The sequence below is a fragment of the Sander lucioperca genome, chromosome 10, assembly GCF_008315115.2.
Source record: "Sander lucioperca isolate FBNREF2018 chromosome 10, SLUC_FBN_1.2, whole genome shotgun sequence".
In the NCBI taxonomy this organism is placed as follows: domain Eukaryota; kingdom Metazoa; phylum Chordata; class Actinopteri; order Perciformes; family Percidae; genus Sander; species Sander lucioperca.
In genome coordinates, this window is record NC_050182.1 from 34407017 (window position 1) to 34422190 (window position 15174).

Consider the following 15174-nt stretch of genomic DNA (forward strand, 5'->3'; position numbering starts at 1 on the left):
GCTCGAGTCTGCCGAGGACACGCGAATCGGTGACCGAATCTATTAACTCGGTAGGCCAACCAACGACCGTCCGGTTCAACCGACTCACGTAAAACAGTCGGTTGTCCCATCACTACTTTAAACATGCAAAGAAACATAACAAATATAAAACAATAGGCTACTTATCAATACTACAGAAATAATTTGTGTATATAAATATTGTTTTTTCCTGTGTGTCAGTAGAATTTGAAGAATAATGTATTCAATACATTTATTCCAAAAACACAGAAAGGAAATCATTCAACATAAAACACTGAAATTTCCAAGTACTGTGCTGCATAGAGAGTTGCTCTCAGGAGACAGAGTTTCTAATTTCCAATCAGTGAACAGTCCCCACCCGGGTCTCGGTCATGGTGCAACAATAAATGTAGATAAACATGAACACTAAATCAATCATACAAAACTAAAACCCAGATAACATAAATGCAGACCCAAAACATTAACAGAACATTATTAAAACACACTTTAACTAGGACAGAAACCGTTCAGAACATATTTTTTTCCCATGAGCCTTTGCATTGCTTCAGAGTAGAACATAGGCACAGAACAGTTCAAATGACCCCGTCCCTCCCATACAGAAACTTAACATCCTTAGTTATCTCTGCTTAATAAGATCTGTGCACTGCATACTTAATCTGATTATTACAAGCCACTAATGTGATTTAGTAATGAATATGGTAGTGACCACTAAAAAGTTTAATTACAACTAAATCTGGGTTTACAGTGTAGTTTGTTTGACCTATCCAGCAACCTATCCTAACTCCTTACGCAAAGGCGCTCCCATCATAATTACTATGGCTTCCTAACATTAATATGACCATATGGTTTGTAATTGCTGATTGTATAGACGATTTATGACGTTTTTCTGAAGGAAAGTCTCACAGAGCCACATCACTAACACTAAACCAAGCACATCTCTGATTCAACATTGTTTGTGATTCACTGAAAAAACTAAACTGATACTCTTTTCAGCAGTAGGTCATAGCTTCCTTCTCAGTTAGTCAGCCACCAACTGACCAAACACTTGCAGGGACTTTCCATGTTATCCTGTAGTTTGGCCTAGTCTAGAAATAGACATAATTAAACTTCAGGGACTCACAACACCATACACATCACTGTATACCCCCTGCAGTTCACACTATAATAACTTGAATAGTCTCAAAGTTCCACTTTCTACACACACCACTGGGCTCTGTGTGGTTATACGCATGGGGAACTGCTGAACTATTTCAGCGTGGCTCACTTCTGCAGTGACTGCAATTGTAATCAGTACATATTCTCATGTGACGTCTTGTTGACAGATTTTAAAATGCAGAGTGTGTGCAGAGCTTTGACCTCTTGCATATATCAGGGCGTTACAAAACGCCAGACACACAGCCCCAGATGCACCTGCTCCAAAAACTTCAGCAACACATGATCTGTAATGAACAGTGCAGTAATGTTTGAAATGAATTCAATGATTTCAATAACACTGAGATTGAAATGCACTTTTGCTGAGGGAGAACCACTTCCCATACTTGTTCATTCTTTGTGAATGTCACAATAAGGCAACTAATTAAACAGAAGAACAGAAGGAATCAACAGAGCCATTGTCAAAAATAAGTTCACTTTATAGCACAAAATGGTAGTTTGTAACCACAACTGAAGAGCCTGCATTGCGTAAACCAGATCAGTTAACAAGCCTGGTCATGCTATACACACACACGATGTGTCCAATACAAGCACTGAATGAGCCGAAATACTGGCCTGTTGGTTCTTGGAAAAAGTGCACGCTTGTTGTGCACCATGTGATGCTGCTGACATGTTTCCCAGATCGTAACCGCTTATATTTCCAGAATGTGTCATGAATTATGAGGACCCACAAGGTAAGAGACAGGTGAGACATTAACAGCACTTCCTCAATTGATGCCTTTGCTATCATCCTTACTGTATGCTGATAAAAAATCCAATCCACAACACTTTGGTCTTTCCCAAAAGCCTCACAGATGAGTGTGCAAACATGTCTTGTGTTTAATTAAGCTGATAAGAGTTGACCCAGTGGCCTGGACAGACTTAGTTACACATTGTCTTTGATGACATCATCCAAAATAAACAAAATACCCTGATTCAGTCTTCACAGATCAGTTAGTGCTGTTTTGGGATAATTGAAATACAATGGTACGCACACACATACACACACACACACACACACACACACACACACACACACACACACACACACACACACATAGTGCGTCTCACTATCTTTGTGGGGACCCGTCATTGACATAATGCATTCCCTAGCTGCTTACCCTAACCTTAACCATCACAACTAAATCGCTAACCTTAACCCTTACCCCCACCCTAACCATAACCTAATTCTAACCCTAATCCTAAAATCAAGTCTTAACCCTCAAACAGCCCTTTAACCTTGTGGGGTCCAGCATTTTGGCCCAACAAAGCTGTCGGGACCCCACAAATATACTGGACTCCTGGTTTTTGGACCCCACGAATATAGTTAAACAAGAACACACACACACACACACACACAATCCACAATGCAACATGATATTCTGGAGGACAACTTGATCTATTTATAATACCAGGAGTGACTAAGAATCAGGGGACTTTGTAGCTACGTTACTGTGAGGCTGAATGTTTCCTTTATATTTACACTAACATAAAGCCAGTACTGAAAAGCCTGGGCAAAACACTTCCTGAACGGTAATTACTTTTATCAGCACCAATGCATTAGCCATTAAAAACTGTAGTGCTACTATTGTTATAGTGCAGAGGTTTTCAAACTGTGGGTTCCTGAATGGGGTCTGTAACAAAGTCAGAAGCAGGCTGCAGTTTGGTTTCACTATTATATCACATACTTGGATGAAGAGTTTGATGTAAGCAACTAAGCAATACTACAATGTAAAAATACTTTAAGGTTCTGCATAGACAATTCTACTTCTGTAAAAGGACATAGTTTTGTTGTGGGACAGGTTACAAGACAAGGCCTTTAATATAGCCCATAATAATGTATCATATTTTATAAGTTGATCATATGTTTGGGCCAATGTCTCTACAACTACAAAAGACTCAAAACAACTACAAAAAGGCTTAAAACAACTACAAAGAGACTGATAAGAACAACGACAGAGCGACACAAAATTAGTAGAGACGTGAAACAACTACACAGAGGCTGATAATCGGTCCCTGACTTGTTAAATACATGTAGTGAAGTAAAAAGCACAATATTTCTCTCTGAAATGTGGCGGAGTACAGAGTATCAAAAAGTGGTAACACTCAAGTAAATGTATGTATTTTCAAAGTAAGTACAGCTGTACTTACTTTGAAAATACATACATACAATACAGTGTATTTGTTAATGTAGCCTAGCTACTTTCGACCCTACAGCAGAGGTTAACCTACACAATATTCTCCCAAGCCGTTTCACATTTAATAAATGCTTTCCTATGGGATTCATCTTATTGAAATCCTTACAAATTAATTGCCTTGGTGTCCCGTGTCTCTACCTTTCCATGACATGACACAGTTTTGTTACCTCTGCTGTTCTCGCCAAGAGATTTTGCAACGCTCAAGTTGATAAACAAAGCCACGTGTTGCAGGGAAGTTTCCAAAGAGGGCGGAGCTCATGTATTTCCGGGTTCTGAGTTGAGGATATAAGAAGAGCTGCGCAATGACAATATTAGACCAGAAATACGTCCAGAACACATTGCTTTCAAGAAGGGATACACATTAACTCAAACAGGGACTGTTTCCTGATATTATTTTAGATTTATTTTAACTCGACGTCATCGAACCAGGATGCCTTTCCTCGGACAGGACTGGAGGTCGCCGGGTCAGAGTTGGGTTAAAACCGAGGAGGGGTGGAAAAAGACAACAGCAGACGAGAAAAACAACAACGTCTCCGTGGAGAGGTTGGTCCTGAAAACAAGTCCTGAGAAATGTCGCTGTCTGCATCACAACAGTTTGCGCAACTCTTAAATGCGCCATCACTAGTAGTGAGAGGGAGATGGGGGGGATATTTTAAAGAAAGTCCAAGCAGCATTATGAACAAAGGCAGAGTGGTAGACACACAGTAGGCCTAACACCTTCATGTTTTTTTTTTGTTGTTTTTTCATCTTATTAACCTCTTTGTTTTTCTGAGGCCATATGTTCCTTTTCCAGGCTAATCACTGAGCTATTAATACGCTCACAACAAGTGAGGGGATTAACAAACGTCTGTTGAGTCTGTCCACTTTCCAAAATGCCCACACTAGCACGAAAAGCTTTCCTTTAACACGGCCTATGGTTACAGTTAAAACACATATATGTATATTAACAAAGGCAGTATGTATTTGACACCTTGTTTTGGTGTTGTGATGAGTATGCTCTCTGTCCTGAAAAAGAAACCGTTGAAAAAGCATAAAAAATGCCAAATATAATTGTAAAGTGGTGGCTTAATGAAATATGTGTGGTGTTTTTCCAGCTTCTGCAAAGCCGAGAAGGAGGAGTGTTTCAACAAGGAGAACCTGCTGCTCTCTCTTAGCTTCGACATGTCTGCCAAGAAGAGGAAAAAAGACCAAATGAACAACAACACCAAGGTCCCCTGTGAGTCACAATGAAAGGGCCACACAGTGCAAAGGATAATATTTTGTAATTTAATATGTGGGGTTACAATTTGCAATAATAATATCCCAAAGTTAGCTTCCAGACCAAAAACATTAACAGGAGAGGGTTGGGAGGATGTTATGCAATGTTCATGAGGGGAACACTTCTCTGATAATACTGTTTCTGATTAATTTTCCATCATTTATAAACTATTTCAATAACTATACTGACTTTGAAATTGCATCTTATTGGTGCTGTGTGTGTGTCTGTGAGTGTGCATTTGTCAGAATGCTTCTAAGCTGCTTAATGAGGGCAGGCCACTAATATAAACATTCTGTTTTCTCACAGATTTCCACAGGGAAAACTGGATTTATGTTCATAAAGGAAGCACCAAGGAGGTAACAAACCAACTCATTCACTTTCTCATCAACTTTTCATATCAACATTGCTAATGTAAACATGCTGAAAAAACCCTGTACTCCTGCTGAGGATTTCAATCTAATACCCTGATAATTGAATTTTCCCAGCGCCACGGATATTGTACACTGGGAGAGGCCTTCAACCGCTTGGATTTCTGCAGTGCCATCAAGGACACGAGGAGATTTAATTATGTCGTCAGAGTGAGTCCTCCTCTCTTTCTTTTTCTTCCAGTTTCTTCTGACCCCTTGTGATTCTCTTCCTCTGTGGTTGTCAATAAGTAATGTTTTGGAGAGGTTAAGGTTAAGCGGGGGGTGTATGCTTCTGCCTGGCTCTTATCAATGCTCTGCAGACAGGACTCTCTCAATGGTGATGATACCAACCCAAGGGAGTGTATGCGTGTCTTTTGTGGTAGGGTAAAAGTGTGACATAGCATGACATTTAGCTGTAAAAAATTGAATCAACCCAATGCTTTTATTTAAAAATCAATTCCTGTTTGCTAACCAGTGCTGTTTATTCACTTCAAGCATTTTATATGACTCTGAATTATAAGTGTACATCTGATGCACTATCATTATCAATAATGTAATTGCATTATGGGATATTAATAGAGAATCCCTTAGTTGAATTTGGAGCTTTTCCCCTCCATGTCAAAGTGTCATCACACTGAACCAAACACCAGCTCTCCCACATGTGCTCCCATGTGAGCTGAATGCATTGGTGTTCTCCTGTCCCGGGTTGGGTGTGGGGGAGGGGGGGGGGGTGACAGCTGTGCGGTGAGGTGCGACCACCCGACAGGGGTTTATGAAACATGATCCGGTAGTTGCCAGAGGATTCAGGATTCAGATATTCAGATATATACACACACACACACACACACACACACACACACACACACTTGTCTCTGCCAGACTCGGGCATCCTCCTTTTGCGTTAATCCTCTCTTTTATGTCTCTCTCTTTACCTAACCTATGCCTCAATTTTCTGTTGAGCTTTCTCTTTCCTATTTAAGTGCCTGCCTAATGAGATGTGATGGGATGTACCAATTGCTGCTTGACCAGGAGGAGACGTACCGATTTTCCATTTTGGCCGAACAGTAACATTGCAGAGGATCATGTTTTATGACTTGTTGTTTTTTTTTATCTACAGTCATAAACACAAGTATAGGGTAGAGATATCAGAATATAAAATAATCCATCATTCCACAAGTGATCTAAGTTTCTAATCTCTTTACACAGAACTTTCAACAGAAAGTTTGACATATACAGTTTTGGATTGACCTTTTTAGTGCAGGTTTCAGCTAACAAGTGCACTGCAGTGTGGTAAGCCCCAAAAACAATATCGCTGTGTAACACTAGCGTCTAGTCTGGACACGGTGTCCTAGGTCACTGCTCTTCACTGGTTGTGTCTGATGGCATTTGCGGGTTCATTTAACTCCATCTCAGTTACAGGGATCGGGTTCTTCCACAAAGAGACAACAAGAGGTCCTCTTTTCTTTCTCAAAGCAGACCAATGGATGCTGTTTTCAAGGAGACAGAAACCTTAAAATGAACGTGTTTTAGCAGAGCCATTATAAAATAACAAGAAGATGCCGTGCTTCTGATACTGTTGGGTGTGTTTGTGGAAAACTATTGAGCCACACGCCAAGCTGTGAAGTGGTGCAGTTTAGCGAACAGTAGGAGCTAAAAGTAGATATGGAAACGCACATTGTTCTGCACGGCTGCTCTACAAAGAGAGGAACACTTGATGAGCTGCTAAAAGAAGAAAGGCATGGGATTAGGTTTTAGGAATGGAGCTGAAAAAAATGAAAAAGGAGAGCCAGGAGGAAGCAAAGAAGCTTAAAATTGGTAAAAACACAAGCACGAAGGGTGAGGATGTAGAAGAAGTAATTTAGTTTAAAGTTGGGTACTATTAATAAAGATTATATTTTGGGCTTTTCCGCCTTTTTAATTTTTGACAGGACAGCAAGGTTAGAAAGGGGGGAGAGAGAGGGGGGAAGACATGCAGGAAATTGTCACAGGTTCGGATTCAAACCCTGGACCTCTGTGTCGAGGCATAAAACTCTCAGTATATGTGCGCCTGCTCTACCACTGAGCCAACCCGACCACATAAAGTTGGGTACTATTAAGAACCCCAAACTCATCTACTTTTCATTTAGGAATTTGGCTGAATGCTTACTTTGAGTAGGCCCAATTTGTAGTAATGAACCTGCATCTTTCGTTAACCAGTTTTATGAGCTTAGAGTTATGCAATGAGGAACGTTTGTGCTGTCTTCTTTTTATGCCTGCCATAACTTACTATCGCGAATATCCCCTCCAGTTTACCAGAAAGCTCCCAACAATATGTTGACGTTGGAATGATGACAAAGGTCATATGCTCTGCTCAGAATTGAGCAACGGGGAACTTAAGTTTCTCCATGATGTCACAGACATGCCACCTTGGAACCCACTGTTTGTCCGCTAGCCAACGGCAACAACTGCACAGACACACACACACACACACACACACACACACACACACGCACACAAGCATGCATGGACGCACGCACAAGTGCAGACACACTCTGTCAAATGATTCAGCTAATTCACATGACAGGAGGGTCAGGTGTCAAATGATTATACGCTTGTTTACAGAGGCTGATGTTGTTGACAGCACGGGCTGTTGTCCAACACCTTTCTAGTAGCTTCTTTCCCAAAAGAGACTCTGATCAAGAGCGATCAGAGCCAAACATGCTGTTAAATGGTTGTTGGATCCAGCTTCAGTTGAGAGGAATGACCAGTCGGAGCGGCTCCAAATTTGTTCTGGACAGCATTTATTGTTAGGATTGCAAGTGCCTTTTCTAAGAATGCAGCATAACAAACCTAAAGTAATGAGGCAGTGGAACAGGGAGTCTGAGCAGCTGACAGGATGGAATTTATGTTGTGTTTCTTTCTTTCTTTCTTTCTGTCTTTCTCTGCTCTAGCTTCTGGAGCTTATCGCCAAGTCCCAGCTCCCCTCGCTCAGCGGAGTGGCGCAGAAAAACTACATGAATATTCTGGAGAGAGTGGTACAGAAAGGTGAGCCCTGTTGCTCTTCTCCCATTCTTTTAAATTCATACTCAACTAGTTTGCCTCTCAGTTTCTCTCCTTTTGGTCCACGGGTTGATTTTCTGCTTCACACGCATATGTACATTTTCCATGCACAACAATACACAAATGCACAAATTGCCCCTCATTCAGTCTATTTAATTTTCTTCATTGTTGGATCAAATGTTAAGAGACTCCTCGTCTTTCTAAAAGACATAAATGCAAACGAATGAGGCCTTCCTGCTCAGTTTGCAGTAATAGGTGAGGAAATGAGCCCTAACGACCTGTAAAGAAGGCCGAGGAGTGAATTTAGTGCTTTAATGGCACAGTGAAAAACACTGACAGTCACCAGACGCCTCAGCAAGCCTTAGTGTAAACTAAATGTTCCCTCTGCTAAACAGAGATTCAGGTTGTTTAGGTGGCGTTCTGAAACCTGTTGGCCAAATATTATAAACGTCACAGGAGAAGAGTACAGCCACTCCAAAACATTTGCTTTAGTAATGTGCTTTTCGATGACTCACAATACATATTTCACTTTTTAGCGGTTTGCATGGTAGCTGCTAATCTCTCTGTAATACCCAGGCTTTAAAACCTCACTTATGAGTCACGATTGAAGTAATAAATTGAGGTAAATGAATATCTTCTGATTTCCTCCTCAGTTCTGGATGACCAGCAGAACGTTCGCCCCATCAAAGAGCTGCTGCAGATGCTCTATGTCTCCCTGTGTGGTCTGGTTCAGGACATGGGCAAGTCTGTCCTGGTGGGGAACATCAACACCTGGCTGCACCGCATGGAGAACATCCTGCAGTGGCAGCAGCAGCTAGACAACATCCAGATCAACAGGGTAAGCATCTGCCCAAAATACAGGGCTAGGAGCCTGATCCACCAAAGTTCTCTTATGATTAGGGCTGCACAATTAATCGTAATTTTATCGCAAAATGGACTAGTGCAATATCCAAATCGCAAGGGGCGCAACTATTGTTAAAGGCAATATGTGTCAAACATTCTTAATTAGGATGGTGCTGCAGAGACGTCCCGGCCTACAAATGCTATCCTACAGACTAAAGACAAAATCTTTGTTTGGTACAGATCCTTGCAAAAATCACACTTAAAATTTTAATATTTTTGAATGAAATAGGAAATAATGACACAAAAATTATCATTCCCTCCAATATCGCAAATCGTATTACAATCGCAATATCAGTCAAAATAATCGCAATTAGATATTTTCCTCATATCGTGCAGCTCTACTTAGGATGGAAAATTTAGAGAATTCAAGAAGGGCCTAAATGCAAATGTCCATTACTGTGTATTCACAACTTTCCTTATGCCTTCTGTTTTCTTCAGCCCACATCTACAGGCATGACTCTGACCGACCTGCCTGTCAGTCTCCAGTTGAACATCATGCAGCGTCTGACGGATGGCAGGGACCTGGTCAGCCTGGGCCAGGTGTGCCCCGAGCTGGGGGCCCTCACTGAGGACCGGCTGCTGTGGAAGAGACTCTGCCAGTACCACTTCACAGACAGACAGGCATGTAGAAATGAATGGATGATCCCTAAATGCATATAGAATGAGAATGATGCACTCTTCCTTGCCCTTACACACATTTGCATACATGGCAGGTTGCCAGTGTTCCTCGTTGTCCTCACAATAACAAGGTTACATACTTGAGACCCTAAAACATAAGACGACAGAGCTGTCTTTTTGACATGCACGTCATTAAAATCACTCTACGAGGAGTTCAAGCATCTCTGATAAACGAGACTTGCTACTGGAAAATAGGAGGCCTTAGTGTGCATACTGACAACCTAGCGAGTAACCTAGCGCCATGCTCAAAAGCATGCACTTGATAAGCGAGACGTTCTCAGGCGTTAAAAGTAGGTTACAGTGAAACTTTCCTACAGGTTAGAGTGCTTTTTAGATTTAGTTGTCCTATCTATTAATGCTCCATCTTTTACTCTGTGTGTAGTAGTGAATTGGGATACAAAAGAAATTCTCAAGAACGTTGACATTAAAGTAGATATTTCAAAGTATTTTTTCTCTCCTTGGGCCCTGTCTTAAAGTCTGTTTACCTCTTCTTTAGATCCGGAAGCGCCTGATGGTGTCAGACAAAGGACAGCTGGAGTGGAAGAAGATGTACTTTAAGCTGAGTCGCTGCTATCCTCACAGAGAGCAATACAGTGACACCCTGCACTTCTGCACACACTGCCACATCCTTTTCTGGAAGGTAGTATTTTTTTTCTTCTTCTTTTGTGCACTTGATCAAAGTGGATAAGAAACTCAAATGTCAGTGTTAGTAAAGCAAAAACAGAAAATAAACCATTTAATATTGATAGTTGTGTGTCTTTGTTTCTTTTCCCAGGACACAAACCATCCCTGCACAGCCAACAACCCAGACAGTTGCACCATGTCCCTCTACCCTCAAGACTTTATTAACCTTTTCAACTTCTGATCCCACCCCCCAAAAAAAAATCCAGATGAACTGACTGTACATACTGTAAATAGAAATGTACAATATTGTTTTTGTTTAATGGCACAATCAATTCCTGGATGTGTTTTTAGTTGAGGTGTGACTGGAGGGGGTTCAGGCAGTGGGACATTATGCAATCGAGTTTCTTTGAAAGGGTACGGAGACCTCTGGGAGAGTTCAGTTGAAAGCAAGTGAATGTGACGGAGAGGAAAAGAGATGTAGCAGCCAGTTGGCCCGTGGGTGAAGGAGCGGCGGATAAAGGGAACACTCAGCTGTCAGAGTTTAGTCTTAGTTCAGTTTTTTTTGGAAGTACACCTCCAAAGTAAACAGTAAACCTGTTGACCTCAGATGTGTGCACTTGTTTTTCCAAATTTGGAGAATTTGGTTATACTTTTATTTTTGGTTTTCAACCCTTTGTTTTTTTTTTTTTTTTTTTTTTTAATTCAAACCTGTTTGAAATTGTGATTTGTTATTTATGTTACAAAGCCTGCTCACATGGGGGAGATGCCATGTGTTGATGTTCAGATGCAATAATATCCTGTGCGCTGGGACGGAGAGATGTAAATCTTGAGTTGCTGCAGAGATATTGAATGTAAGCAAGGGAGTTGAAATTGATCGTTAGACTGAGTGAGGATTCTATATGTTGACACACCACAGTGTGTTTTCTATTTTCTTTGTTTTTTCACTTTTATAAAGATTTGATATGACTTTTCTTTTTTTATTGTGTGTTTTCTGCTGTGGCTGCTATAGCAACAGCACGGGAGTGCAGTATTACCAAAGATTGTAATCAAAGTCAGTATAAAGATGGCATGTGCCTTATCACGAAACTTGAAACCAGTACAGCTAAATCCTCGTTTGCAATGTTTTTTAGATCCTGATGCTGTTTTTATCATCAACAAATGTCTCATTTACAGAAGAGTGGTATTTAAGATCTGATGCTCTGATACCAAAGTTGACTGTCTTGGTGAAACACCTTGTTTTCTTTCTGTAGCCTCCTGCATGATTTTTTTTTTTAAAACACCCAGCTGATTGTGTTTACTTATTTATTAATTGAGATTCTGGCAAGGAATGGAAATATTTGTATAAAGGTGCAATTTGACCCAGACTTTCCTCTATTACTGCTCAGACAGTGAGGAATGATGTACATGCTATGCAATGCATTCTGTTTATGTTCTGTTGAATGAATAAATAAAAGAAAATAATCTTACTTCCATCTGTTTTTATGTAGTCATCACATCTTAAGCACACACTGAAGCATTATGTATATTATGTTGGTGAGTAAGAAGCCAGGCTCTGGCTGATGGCAAAATTGTGCTCTCTATTGGACAAATGATGAACTGCAAGGTAGTGGTTAAAAAAACAGAAATCTTGGTATGGGTACTGTTTGTACTCAGGACATCCTTACAACAACTATCTCTATGAGTGATGTTTTCTCTGCCTCAGAGTTTCCATCACTCTTCATACCTGAGTGTTTCTTTCTGGAGCAGAGAAGTGGAACAGTGCTTAGATGATGAAACACTAAGCTGAGGCTCTAATAAAAAACAAATGGCATTCCCCCACCACTCGTAATCACTATCTTCAAATACAAGTGTCCAATAATAACTCTGGGGCATTAGTGTTAATTAGGCAGCAGTATAATAACACTAGGTTGCTAAACAATGAATTGTTTGATCAACAACACTATGTTCTACGTTTGCAGATTATCTGTATCGGCGTTTTATTTGCCTGATAACCGATGAAGTTAATTAGTTAAAAAGTGCGCTACTTTGGCTCTGCTACAGCTCTGTGTCTGTCCCTCTGCTTCGGTTTCACTCACCACTGAGTCTGACTTAATGTCCCGCCCACAACACTATCAGACTATCTTTTACTGTGTATTATGTCGAAAGTTTCTCATTTATTAAATAATTGCTTAAAGCATCTAAACAATGTTTTATGTTGGAGGTTGTAACATTCTAAAATCTTAATTTTGACTTAAAGATTTTCATTTTCAATGTAAATGCATATCGGTTCCAAATATCGGTTAAGGCTTTCATTAACTACTAATAATCTGTGTCAGTATCGGCCTTGAAAAACCAGCATCGGTCGATCTCTACTATGTTCAAGCTTCAGAAAGTCATTTTCTCAAACAATTCTTTTAATTTTCAATAGGAGAACAGTTGAAGTTAAAACAAAATGTAAAAAGCAAATGAAATGCATGACATTCAGACAATATAAACAATTCACTGCTTGTTATACAATGTTTTTTTAAAATAAATAATATTTCTACAAATATGTAAATATTATTCACTTTAACAAAGAAATATGATTTAGCACATACGTCATTGTAATTATGTGCATCTTCCTCTGCACACAGTAGCGCCCTGCTCCTCAGGGTGTGTAGGTAGCTTTTACAGAGAAGTTCAACATTTGGTAGCATCGTGTGCGTGATTTGCAAAGGCATGAATGATACAGCTGCCAAAGCAATAATACACAGGCATCATTTAAGGCCATTTAAAAAAAAGGAATCCTGCCCACAGAGAGATTCACACTATCTTTTTACTATACTGGTCACAAAAGCTAAACATGCATCTTCCTCTTTAACCCTCTGAGGTCTAAAGGCATTTTCACATATCTTCTTAAGTTGACCTTTTTAGGGTATTTGTATATACCTGATCCCCATGTGTTTCATATCAAAATGTTCAGAACAAACTCAGCTTTCCGTATAGTGATGCCCACATTTTTTCTAGAGCAGTGTGTATAGAGATAATTTGGCGCTAAAGCTGGAACGTTGATGTTGGCTTTTTGAAAGTCCTCAAATCTCTTATGAAAACAAACCTTAAAGGTCCCATGGCATGAAAATTTCACTTTATGAGGTTTTTTAACATTAATATGAGTTCCCCCAGCCTGCCTATGGTCCCCCAGTGGCTAGAAATGGTGATGGGTGTAAACCAAGACCTGGGTATCCTGCTCTGCCTTTGAGAAAATGAAAGCTCAGATGGGCCGATCTGGAATCTTCCCTTTATGACGTCATAAGGAGAAAGGTTACCTCCCCTTTCTCTGCTTTGCCCGCCCAGAGAATTTGGCCCGAATGAGAGAATACGACAGAGAGACATCATGGGTTGCAAACAAGCGAAGCATGGCAGTTGGTCAAGGCCACACCCCCACCCTCCACCTTGCCCCCCCCCTCTCCTCCTCAATAGCATTTAAAGCTACAGACACAGAAATGGCACATCTTAAGGAAAGCTCATTGTGGGACTGGCTCTAGTGGCTGTTATTCTGCACCAAGGCTGAATTTCGGGAAAGAGACTTCAGATACAGTATTAGGGGACCACTATGGTCTAGGGCTGAACGATTTTTGAAAATAATCTAATTGCGATTTTTTTTCCCAAATATTGCGATTATTTTTTTAAGCTTTGTCTTCTGTATTATTCAACAAAGACAAACAATAAATCATTTTATAGTATGAACAACACACAATTACACACTAGACGTAGAAGTAAAGTAAAAGTATAGTATACACACACACACACACACACAACAGTGTATTTTTTTTTACAGTGCACAGAGGAGCTGCCTCCAGCCCCTCCCCCTCGTGAAGTTGCGTGCTGTGCACTTGTTCAGAGAGGCTATCGTTGCGTTAGCTAGTTGCTGGTGTTCTTGCCGTGGGATTAACTGTACTAATAAAACCGTTGAAACACCGCGGCCACGCTGCTGTGAAAGCTCCCCGAACGTCATTTATCAGAGTCTGGTTGATTACCCCTCTCAGTGGCAGCTCCTCCACTCATATCTTTATAACGGAGCTAACCGCTAACCGGAGCTAACCGCTAATCAGAGCTAACCGCTAATCAGAGCTAGTTGCAAACCGAGCCTTCAGTTCTGCGTGTCTGTATCCATTAACTGCACGTATGGACTTGAACCAGAATAAAACCCTTCATTTTATTAAAATGGCTGTAAAAGTTTTAAACTACAACTCAGAGTTGTTTGAATGACAGAAATCAGCTCAAGGTACAGTGTAGCGTTAGCATGCTAAGTTGATGCTTTCTCTGCGGAGTGCAGACTGATTTGCTCTCGCGAGTCATGTGACCAAATCGCAGCCTTTGCGATTAGGAAATCGCGTTTTAACATATCGCGATATTATCGCAAATGCAATTAATCGTTCAGCCCTACTATGGTCTATATAAAAGCATCCAAAAAGCAGCATGTCATAGGACCTTTAACTTCTGATGTGTTGTACAAGTTGTTTCAGTGCTTGAAATGAATTTACCAAAGTCTTAGGTTATATATGATTAAAATAGTAAATAAATGTCTGAAATGAAATTTTGTAATATCGCTTTTTGAGTAGGAGTTTTGTCAAACATCGTTTGCGTCTTTCATCCTCAGAGGGTTAACCCAGTTACAAATCTGCTGGTTTAAGGCAGTAATGCCCAGAATGTGTACATCAAAAAGGAGCCCCTGTATTGTTGCCTTGACAGCAGAAAAAGAAGGCAACGGTACATTCCCATCTTTTTTTCTGACATAAACAATATCATTTCTTTGAATTCTTTCTATCTAAAGCTGCATTAGCAAATGTATAGGCCGCTACTACAGATTTTTCTTTAATAACCCTCCTCCCCTTTTTTT

At 40.4% G+C, this 15174-nt stretch overlaps 1 protein-coding gene and 1 long non-coding RNA gene across 2 annotated transcripts; one reads left to right on the forward strand and one right to left on the reverse strand.

Annotated features, from left to right (window-relative positions):
- Window positions 1-3678: 3678 nt before the first annotated feature.
- On the forward strand, window positions 3679-11788 carry fbxo32 (F-box protein 32). The gene is made up of 9 exons (XM_031278264.2): window positions 3679-3950; window positions 4502-4623; window positions 4972-5021; window positions 5151-5243; window positions 8003-8096; window positions 8765-8949; window positions 9453-9635; window positions 10189-10332; window positions 10468-11788. Exons 1-9 carry the CDS (start codon window positions 3838-3840, stop codon window positions 10555-10557), a joined length of 1074 nt encoding a protein of 357 aa, XP_031134124.1. The 5' UTR covers window positions 3679-3837; the 3' UTR covers window positions 10558-11788.
- LOC116035262 lies at window positions 9493-9824 on the reverse strand. The gene is made up of 2 exons (XR_004101311.1): window positions 9691-9824; window positions 9493-9660 (listed from the first exon to the last, which is right to left on the reverse strand). It is a non-coding gene; the product is annotated as an uncharacterized LOC116035262 (long non-coding RNA).
- Window positions 11789-15174: the final 3386 nt, after the last annotated feature.